The following is a 10,401-nucleotide window of genomic DNA, read 5'->3' on the forward strand; positions in this document are numbered from 1 at the left end:
TCCAGCACCCCCGCCCCGCCCGCCCCTTCACTAATAAACTTTTTTTTTAAGTCTACCTCTGTGGCATATACAGGCGTAGGAAGCTGGCCTGCCCAGTGTGGCCCTGGGTCCTGGGCCCTGCCTCAGAGGCTCCGCCCAGGCTGGCTCTCCCCCCGGCAGTGGACAGACCCCAGGGAGGTACCCCACTTGCTGAGAGTCCCTGCACGCACGGAGCTTAGAAGCAAACAATCATCACGGCCCTTTATTGGCAGAGCCGGGCTCTTGCCAGCCCCTCAGCCTGCCCATGAGCACGGACTCCTCCAGAACCCTCACCAGCTGGAAGGTGGAGGGGCAGCTGGGGCAGGTTTCAGAGGCCGTTCACTGCCCCGTGGTGCTGGTCCAAGGGAAATGACAGTTTGGGAAGAGGGCAGGGCAGTGAGTGAGGCGGGCTTGGGATCGGGACCCACAGGCAGCCACTCGGAGACGGGGGCCCTGTCCGCGCCTCCGTGAGGGTCACTCCTTGTGCAGGCACCACACCAGCGTCTGGCCCACCCCTGTCATGCTCAGCACACGGAAGCCCCTGCGCTCCAGCTTGTCCAGGACTATTCGAGGAGGGTCGCTGACGTAGTACTCGTAGCTGCGAACAGATGGAGAGGGGCAGCGTGAGGGGGTCACCGTGCAGGCGTCCCCTACAAAGCTAGTACCTGCTGAAGGCCACACCCGGTCAGGATGCTCGTGACAGTGACTGATACTGGCTGGTGTCTTCCAGGTGCACGTTCCCTGACCCTCCCCTGCGACCATTAGCTCCTTTATTCCTCCCAACACCCTGAGGAAGCCACCATTACTGTTTCCATTTTGTAAATGAGAAAACAGAGGGCTTAGGTGGCTTTCCCAAGGTCATAGACGGGGCTGACAGCCCCACGTGCCCTAGGCTGCTCCCCAGGGTCCTCACCTAGCCTCCGCCCCTCCTGCCTAGCCTGTCCTACAGTCCTGGGGCCATGGCTTGACCCCCAATAGTTCCTGACTCTGGGCGCCTCTCCCCAGCACAGAGAATGCACTTTTCCTTCTTTCAGGGTGAATTGATTCTAAAGGGCCATCACATAGGTAAAGGGCATGAACTCCAAGCTGGGCATCTCCAGATCAGTGCTCATGGCAAATGGATGGGGTTGGCTTCCGCCCTCCCACCCTGACCCAAGGGGCTGACACCAGCTCGCCTCCTCTTTGCTGCTCCCTTTGAATGGAGCTCGTTCTGGGGACCCTTCTAAGGAGTTCCGCCTGTGACGCAGGTTCTCCCTGCCTCTGGGGCATGAATGGGGAGGGGCAGACAAGGAAGCAGCACTCAGTGTGCAAGCTCAGAACTAGTGTGAAGAAAAGAGGAGGCCGAGTACGCAGGCTGCTGGCTGAGCTGCAAGTAGGGCCCAGGCTGCCCGCTCCCTGCTATAGGGCTTAGCTTTGTTAGCCAGCCAGCCCTTCAAGACAGAAACCTTTTCTCTGTGCCTGTCTTTGCCACGTAAGGTCCAGCTTGGAGATAGGGGCAGAGCAAGGAATAGTTTACGTCCATAGTCCTATCTCTAGGACTGGACTCTGTCCTGGGACTTTGTCCTGGGACTTGACTTTGTGAGCTCCCTTATGAAGGGAGGGCAGTGGGAGAGCCTCAGAGCCCGCCTGGGGGGCTGTGAGGCTGCAGGCGGACTGGCCCTGTAAGAGGGCAGCGCCCAGGAGGCAGGCAGGAGGTCTGAGGTTGGGCAGTGGCATTGTCCCTCGTCTTGGTGGTGTGTGACGGGGACGGACAGGTCCAGGGGAAAAGATACTTACGAATGCAACTACTTACAAGTTGTTCCCCAGGACGCCTCTTTTTGAGGCCCCCAAATGCTCCATCAGCTCTGGATCGGAGTACTCATCGCCCACCATGGTGGGACCCACCTCCTGCAAGGTAAGCCACAGGGATGCTTGGCTGGCGGCCAGGTAGAGGTAGCCGGTCTTGCCGCTCCTTCCTCCCTGCCTGCTGGTCCTGAGCCAGCTTAGATAAAGGTTGGAGGGTTGGTGAGCGCCTTGAGGGCTGGGAACACTCTGGAAAAGGTGAAGCCAGACAGTGTGAGGCTTCTCTCACCTCCAAGAGGAGCTGGGCAGTGTCTGAGCTGGCACCTACGTGCCTGGCACCACCCACCACCGTGTTTGGTGTGTGTCACAGTCAGCTGGAGAGGAGAGAAATGAAAGCCTGGCCACATAAAATCTTGAACGGCAATGTCGGTAGCAGTGTTATTCATAATCCTCAAAAGTGGAAACAGCCTAAATGTTTTTCGGCTGCTGATGGGTAGATGAAATGTGGCATATCCATATGATGGAATCTTATTTGCAATAAAAAGGAATGAGCACTGAGGCATACTGCAATGTAGGTGAACCTGGAAAACCTTACGTAAGTGAAAGACGCCAGATATGTGACCACATATTAGGACAGAGAGTAGATTAGTGGTTATCTGGGGCTGGGGGCCTGGGGGCGGGCGGTGATGAGAAGTGACTGCTAAGGTGATGGGGATGTTCTAAAATTGATTAGGATGATGGTTTTGAATATGCTAAAAAAAAAAAAAAAACCAGTGTTGAATTGTACACATTAAATTGGTGAATTCTGTGGTTTGTGTATTATATGGCAATAAAGCTGACCTATTTTTAAAAATCACCTGAAGAGCACTGAATCCCCATGCCCCGGGCTTAGAGTGTGTTGAGAGGTCTGGGAAGGGGCCCAGGAGCCCACATTTAACAACTGCGCAAGTGACTGGTTCTCAGACCACTGCCCGGGGCACGGCCAGGACCCGTCCTGGGGTGGCCGCCAGTTTCCCTCACACCCAGGGAGCTGCTTACCCGACGGGGCACAGCCTGGGGAGTGAAGAGGCAGAGGAGCATCCTGCCTGGCCGAGGACCCAGTCATATTCCGAAGCTAAAAAGGCTCCCCCCCCCTCCCCCGGGCAGCCAGCACCTTCTTAGGCAGGAAACTGCCCCCGCCCCCCAGGAGGGTGACTTTTGACTCCTGAATGGTGTTCCCCCCTTTATTCTTTTTCTTTTTGTTTTTTTGTTTGTTTTCTTAATATCCTCACCCGAGGATATTTTTCCATTGATTTTTAGAGAGAGTGGAAGAGAGAGGGAAAGACAGAAATACCGATATGAGAGAAACACATGGATTGGTTGCCTCCTGCACACGCCCAGACCAGGGCTGGGGCTGGGGAGGAGCCTGCAAAGAGGTATGTGCCCTTGACCTGAACGAACCCAGGACCCTTCAGTCCGCAGGCCGACTGGCTAGGGCGCCTCTTCCTTCTTGAGCAGGAAGAGTTTTGTTTTTTTCTTTTCCTTTCCTAAGGCCTTAGGGACAACTCTACCTGGAAGTGCTTAAGGGTGCAGCTAGCGGCCGGGGTGGGTCAGGCACTGGGCACAGGTGTTTCAGCATCTTAGCCCGTCCTTTTCCAAACCCCTCTTCCTCAGGTTACTACGCCCCGCACCCCAATCCCCTGCGGAGCGGCTCCGTGTAGGGCAGTGGGTGTTGCACGTGTGAGGCCAGGGTTTCCCGTGGGCAGGTGGGAGCAGCCGCAGAGCCCATGCTCGCTGGGTCGCGGGGGCGCCAGGCCGGCCAGAGCCATGAGCTCCGCGATCTGGGCAGAGTCGGATCCCCAGCCTCCCGCCCCGAGGCCCGAGGGGGTGTGTCCGGACACTTTCCGGCCCTGCACCGCGGGCGCTGCCCAAGAGGAAGGCGCCCAAGTGCGGCCGCAGTCCTGAGGCCCGGCGGCCCCCACGCCACTGGCCGGCGGGTACTCACCATGCGGATCTGGGTGCTGATGAGCACGTAGGGCATGGTGCCGCTTCCCGGCCAGACTCCCAGCGAGGGCTTGGGATTCGGTGTCCACGCCAGCCCCTCGGTTCGGGACTGCGATCGGTCGCCCCGGGTCCGTACTCCGGCTCCGGCCTCTGGCTCTGCCAGTGTCGGAGCGCCCGGCCCGTGACCGTGGCGGCGGCCAATCAGGAGCGGGCGCCCGTGACGCCCCGGCCCCCGGCGATTCAGGGCCCACCCCTCCCCGGGGCTGTGGGGGCCGCTCGGGCACCCGCTGCCCGGAGGCGCCAAGCGTTGACCTTGCGCCCTCTGCCTGCAACACCGCCGGGAAGGTTCAAAGTCCGGCCGGCCTCCGTCCCGCGAAGCCTCCCAAGCGCCGGCCGCGGCACCCAGGGGCGCCTCTCACTTCCCACCCGCAGGACTCGTCCCCCGGAGTCTTCGGAGGAAATTCAGGGGGAGGAGGCTTGTGGCTGCAGCTGAAGCACCGCCTGGGGTGCGCGCGTGTCCGCCGCCCTAATTCCTAGCACTATGGCTGCACCTTGCATGTCTGGGCGCTGTGGGTAAATCTGTAAAGGAACTGAGCGCTTGGCTACGTGCCAAGCCTGGAGGGACTTGAACCAACAGAATTTGGCCTTCAGTTCGGAGAGATTTCTGCGAAGCTAGAGAGACTGGCACAAGCAGAGATCACAAGGCAACACCTGGGGCAAAGGAAACCACTTCCCCGCACGAGTCATCAGGGAGAGGGCCGCTAGTTCACTCCGTGCGTGCACGCCCTCATCTGGGTGTAGCAAAATCTGACAACTCAGCATTCTTTGTCTTCTTGTGATTGGTTCTTTGAAAATAAATAAAGCAAAACGTACCTGGCTGGTGCGGTTCAGTGGTTAGAGCGTCGGCCCCGCTGACCAAAGGGTTGTGGGTTCGATTCCCCATCAAGGGCAGGTACCTGGGTTGCCGGTTCGATTGGGGGACAGGCTGTCCCTGTGTCTCTCACGTGGATGTCTCTCCCCCTCCCTCACTCCCTAATGGAAAAGATATCCTCCCATGAGGATTAACAACAAAAAGCAAACAAAACAGCCTGTAACCTTCCAGGCCAGCGATTGAAAACCCCTGACTTTACTGAAGGGCTCGGAAATGTGAAAAGAGCTGTACGGGAAATGGGGAGTTATAATTCTCCAGGATTCTTTTTTTTAAAATATATTTTATTGATTTTTTACAGAGAGGAAGGGAGAGAGATAGAGAGAAACATCGATGAGAGAGAAACATCGATCAGCTGCCTCCTGCACACCTCCTACTGGGGATGTGCCTGCAACCCAAGTACATGCCCTTGCCCGGAATCGAACCTGGGACCCTTCAGTCCGCAAGCCGACGCTCTATCCAGTGAGCCAAACCGGTTTCGGCACCAGGATTCTTATTGGTCTAATTTATTTTCTGTACCCTCCACTATCCCCCAGGGTTAATAATCTAGCTAAAGAGATAAGACAGACATATTCATGCTTAACAAAGGATTTGTTAAATTGTCAAAGGATGAATGCCCAGGACATATAAAGAACTACAAATCAATGAGAATAAGATAAATCAATAGAAGAAACATTGGGCAAATGACTAGGCACTTTTCAAGCGGGAATGGGAATGGCCAATAAGCATATAGCATGATGTTCAATATCATTAGAAACCCAAGGAATGCAAATTAAGCTACACTTTAAACCACAATGACATACTATTTTAATGATTTGCAAAAAAACATAAGTGAACATCAAGTATTGGTGAAGGTATCTAACAAACGGAAACACTCCCGCCTGTTGGGACTGCAAACTGCAATTACGTGCACATTGGAAAACAATTGGGCATCATCTGGTGAAGCTGAAGATGTGCATTCCCTGTGACCAGCCTAGCCTCCCACAAAAACCTCAGGAGAGCTCACTGACACCACCATGGGAATACATGCACAGAATATTCCTAACAACACTGCCTGTAACTAGCAAAACACTGGGAACAGCTCTGTGTCCATCAAAAGTGGAATATGTTTTTGGTTGATTCCGTAACAAAAGTTCCAGAAGAAATTAAGAGAGTTTTATTCCTATGTGACTTGCAAATCAGACAACACAGCTCTAAGTATAAACCAAAGACACGCTCGGAGGTGGGAGGAGGAGAACAGAGTTTTTAAAAGATAGAAGCTCCTAGAAGCTGATCATCGAAGAGATGGGTTTTAGGAGAAACAAGACCATAAACTTACATCATTTCTCAATTGGTGGAGGCAACTGGACTTTCAACAGTGGCCGACTCAGGGCTCAGCAAGTGGGGCTGTGATACAAGAACAATGGGTAACCGAAGTTGGGCATTTGTCAGTGTTCTACTTGTAGAACAAAAGCTTTGGGTTACTTATCAACAGAAATCAAAACGGCATGGAAAGACCTCGTTCTGCAGGCAGTTTTCAAATCCAAGGCCGAGAGCCGTGCTCTAGAAGCGGCCTCAGACTTCAAACTGCAAAACTCCAAATGTTGGGCCACCAGTTATGATAGAAGCCCTCGATCCATAAGATGGAAACTATAGCGATGAAAATGCTCAGTGAAAAAGCAAACCTTGAAAAAAATATAGAAAGCAAACCTTGGGAAAATATAGAACAATTCTATTTACGTGAAGTTCATGAACTTGCAAAACTCGGCAATATACTGTTTGGAGATAAAAACAGGGATGGTCAAATTCTAAAGAAAAGTGAGAGAATGATAATGGTTAATTCGGGGTAGGGGTTATCTTGGAGAGCAGGGAAAGGGTTGGGATGGGGGAAGATGCAGGCGTTTTAAATGGCAAAAGTGAAGAGTCCTGAGCAAGTGCTCCCTGCAGAGTGTAGGACCCCCAGAAACCTCTCACTGCTCCTGGCACTGGTGCCAGGTGCCAGAGCCGCGCACGGTCGGAGTCAGGCCAGCTGGACCGAGAAGAGGACAAACATGCTCCCAGGGATCACCCCACAGGCTTCCTCTCCAGCCTCCTGAGGACCGGGCTGCCTGAGCGAGCAGAGGCTGAAGGTGTTCGGTGGGGCTCTCCAGGAGGCACTAAGCACTACAGATACCACTGGTTTTCCAAGAAGCTGTCCAAGGGCTCTGGCTACCGCTGCACCCGCATCACCCACAAGATGTGGTTCCCCCATCATCAGCAAGGTGGCAGCCAGATCGGACTCAGCCAGCCCCGGCTGCCCGGCTACTGCCCTGAGAGCCATCCTCCTGTGAGGTGTCCTACCGAAGGTGGGAGGATGGCTCATCTGCGTCCTGTAGGAGGAGGCCCTGCTGATCGCCTCCTATGGGTTCCTCGCCTGCAAGAACCAAATGATGCTGAGAGCAGCCCCTGCAAGAACTACGGGATGGCCTCTCCAGGGAGCTGCCCTGCCAGCCCCACCCCACCCACTGTACCCTCCTGCCGCGACAGCAGGCCAGGCCACAGCATACCTCAACCTGGGGACTGTACTTTAAATGAAGAGCTATTCATATATCAATATTGATATATCTATATCTATCTAACTATCTATCTATCTAATTTTTGTTGTTGTTAATCCTCACCTGAGGATATTTTTCCATTGATTTTTAGAGAGAGTGGAAGGGAGGGGGAGAGACAGAGAGAGAGAAGCATCAGTGTGAGGGAGACACATCGATTGGTTGTCTCCTGCATGTGCCCCAACCAGGGGCAGGGGTCGAGCCTGCAACCGAGGTACGTCCCCTTGACCGGAATTAAACCCAGAACCTCCAGTCTGTGGGCCAAAGCTCCATCCATTGAGCCAAACTGTCTAGGACTATAAACATAGAGACAGAGATAGAGACAGAGATAGAGACAGAGACAGAGGTAGAGAGATACAGAGATAGAGGTATGGTTTTTTTTTTTTAAGAAAAGGGGAAAAAAGAAACCTAAAGGTTTTTAAAAGAAAAAAGTTCTTTAAGGTGCTGCTTGGAAACGACCTCCAGGTGCCTTTGGAGAGAGCTGCACGTTCAGTCTGGGAGCCAGTGTCTGCCTATGGGAGGGGGGGCGGTTAAGGCTGGGCCCGACCGAGTGATGTGGGAGAAGCTTGGCCAGCACCTCGAGAAGATGTGAGAGCGCCCCGGCCGGTTTGGCTCAGTGGATAGAGCATAGGCCTGCAGACGGAAGGGTCCAAGGTTCAACTCCGGTCAGGGCACATGCCTGGGTTGCTGGCTTGATCCCCAGTGGCGGGTGTGCAGGAGGCAGCTAATCAAGAGCTTCCCAGCCAGGAATCTAAAGCTTTTGGTTTTGGGGTCAGGGCAGTGAGGCAGGGGTTGGAGGTACTCGGGCTGCGATAGAAGGGTATTTTGCTTTGCGATGTGCACTGTGTGTGCCAGTGTGGTGAATAACTGGGGGGAATTTACAATAGAATTTTAGGGCCCACCGAGTATCCACTGGGTACTTTTTTCTTAGGCCCAAACCCTCCTTTTTGGAACCACATCAAAGTCCTAATGCTGCTGCCATTACCCCTCTGAGAGCTGGCACAGAAGCTCCAGGCCCTTGTTACTGCTTCTTTTTAAAGCACAGCACTTCTCTCTGCCTCCTCCCACTCCTCTCTGCTCAGGTTGGGTCAAGGAGCGACCCTGTTCTCTAGGAGAGTTCTCAGTCACTGTGCAATATGGCCTCCTGGTCGTGTGCGTGTGTGTGTGTGTGTGTGTGCGTGTGACTGCCATTATCCCTCTGAGAGCTGGCACAGAAGCTCAGGGAGCTCCAGGCCCTTGTTACTGCTTCTTGTTAAAGCACAACACTTCTCTCTACCTCCTCCCACTCCTCCCTGCTCGGGTTGGGTCAAGGAGCGACCCTATTCTCTAGGAGAGTTCTCGGTCACTGTGCAATATGGCCTCCTGGTCGTGTGTGTGCGCGCGGGTGTGCGCGTGCGTGTGTGTGTGTGTGTGTAGAACTGGCCCTCAGAACCTCCTGAGCTCTGATGGGCTGAGGGAGCCGTCTCTGTATGCGGGCCTGTGGCCGGCTGCTCGGCCTGGCAGGGATCCCTGGCTGAGCGGGAGAAAGCCCCGAGTTCTGCAGGGTTCATTGTGTTCTTGCAGGGCTGACACTACAAACCAGACCTGGGGCGTTGTTTTCCCCCCTGGTGCTCAGAGCGCCCCTGGCAGAGGTTGCTGTCTCTCTCAGTGCAATGCGACTTTGTCTGTAGACTTGTGCAATGTTTACTGTTCTGAGTTGAGAAAAATGGGAAACTGCCTTTGGTTTCTCAGTGACATTAGGAGGGTGCTCAGAAGGCCTTCAGTTTCTCAAACCTCAATCCCCTTTAAAAGGGCGTAAACGTCGGGCTGATCTGCCCGCCCTCCTTCCACTGCCTTTGGATGGTGGTCTTATCCCTGTCACTGACCTTGAAGGCAGCAGCTGTCAACCCCGTCCATCTCATGGCACACATAGACAAGTACTAAAATTCTGCAGCACACCAAGTGACATATTATATTTTTGGTCGATCTGGCAAAAAAAAAAAGGTATGATTTTGATTCATTCAGACTGGACAGCTATTGTTGTATTGGCTGTTGTAATTTTTTATTTGACAATCTAAGGGAAAAAAGGTCAGTGCTCCTAACTAAATAGGTATTGCAGGTTTAAAAAAATAGATATGTATATTTTTTATTGATTTCAGCGAGGAAGGAAGACAGAAAGAGAAACGTCAATGATGAGGGAATCATTGATTGGCTGCCTCCTGCACGCCCCGTACTGGGGATCCAGCCGGCAACCCAGGCATGTGCCCTTGACCGGAATTGAACCCGGGATCCTTCAGTCCACAGGCCGATGCTCTATCCACTGAGCCAAACCAGCTAAGGCAGGTTTTAAAAATTCTTGTGGCACATGGGTTGAAGATTGCTGTCCCGAGGCATCGGACATGTCGCCTCTTTTGGATGAGCCGGGTAAGTGAAGGTGTCCTGTTCTGAGAGCAGAATAGGAGTGTGGGGTCTGTCTGCTCTCCTCTCCTCCTCTCCTCCTCTCCTCCTCTCCTCCCCTCCCCTCCCCTCCCCTCCCCCAGCCTGGGCTGTGGGATGTGGGGAGGAGACAGAGGCCAGTGCACATCTCAGGCTGCCAGGGCTTTATTACACTTGAAAAACTGGTCTGCAGATGCAGCATAAGATAGAGCTTTATCAGGAACCACCCACCCCACTGCTGATTGCCCTGGCAGCCTCACCCAGATAACATCTTTAATATCCAGAGGGAAATGAATTCCCTCGCTTGGTCTGCCCATCTGGCCTTGCCTCTTGCCGTAGTCAGTTTATCTGGCAGATCTTCCTCCCCTGTAAATAGAGGAGAAATTGTGCTTTCACAACACAGCTTTTCATTAAAGTGGCAGGGCCTGGGCATTGTCATTCCTTCTTTCCTTCCTTCCTCTCTTCAGCTTTTATGGATGGCTTCTGCATTAGAGCTGTGCGAGGCACGGTGACATGGAGATGAATCAGGCATGCACCCCGGCCTAGAACAGTGAGCAGTCCAGTGAGGTTGTCAACGTAAGAAACATTCAAACCCATAGAGAATTTTTGTGAGTTCATCTGAGGCAAACTGTTGACAATTACCAGGAAGCAAAATCTCAATGGATTGAGATAACGCTCTGGAGAACGGCAGTTTTGCACCTTATA

At 53.5% G+C, this 10,401-nt stretch overlaps 2 protein-coding genes across 2 annotated transcripts in view; one reads left to right on the plus strand and one right to left on the minus strand.

Annotated features, from left to right (window-relative positions):
* Nucleotides 1-214: 214 nt before the first annotated feature.
* Nucleotides 215-4,339, minus strand: GCHFR (GTP cyclohydrolase I feedback regulator). Its single transcript, XM_006778085.2, has 3 exons — nucleotides 3,785-4,339; nucleotides 1,811-1,905; nucleotides 215-616 (listed from the first exon to the last, which is right to left on the minus strand). The coding sequence occupies exons 1-3, from the start codon at nucleotides 3,818-3,820 to the stop codon at nucleotides 493-495; spliced, it is 255 nt and encodes an 84-aa protein (XP_006778148.1). The 5' UTR covers nucleotides 3,821-4,339; the 3' UTR covers nucleotides 215-492.
* Nucleotides 4,340-6,522: 2,183 nt separating this feature from the next.
* RMDN3 (regulator of microtubule dynamics 3) overlaps nucleotides 6,523-10,401 on the plus strand; it is a 25,506-nt gene continuing 21,627 nt past the window's right edge. The window contains exons 1-2 of the mRNA XM_015557530.1: nucleotides 6,523-6,536; nucleotides 6,686-7,016. Of these exons, the coding sequence (XP_015413016.1) occupies nucleotides 6,523-6,536; nucleotides 6,686-7,016 (345 nt within the window). The remainder of the gene's footprint in view (nucleotides 6,537-6,685; nucleotides 7,017-10,401) is intronic.

Source organism: Myotis davidii, unplaced genomic scaffold (assembly GCF_000327345.1).
Source record: "Myotis davidii unplaced genomic scaffold, ASM32734v1 scaffold46, whole genome shotgun sequence".
Lineage (NCBI taxonomy): Eukaryota > Metazoa > Chordata > Mammalia > Chiroptera > Vespertilionidae > Myotis > Myotis davidii.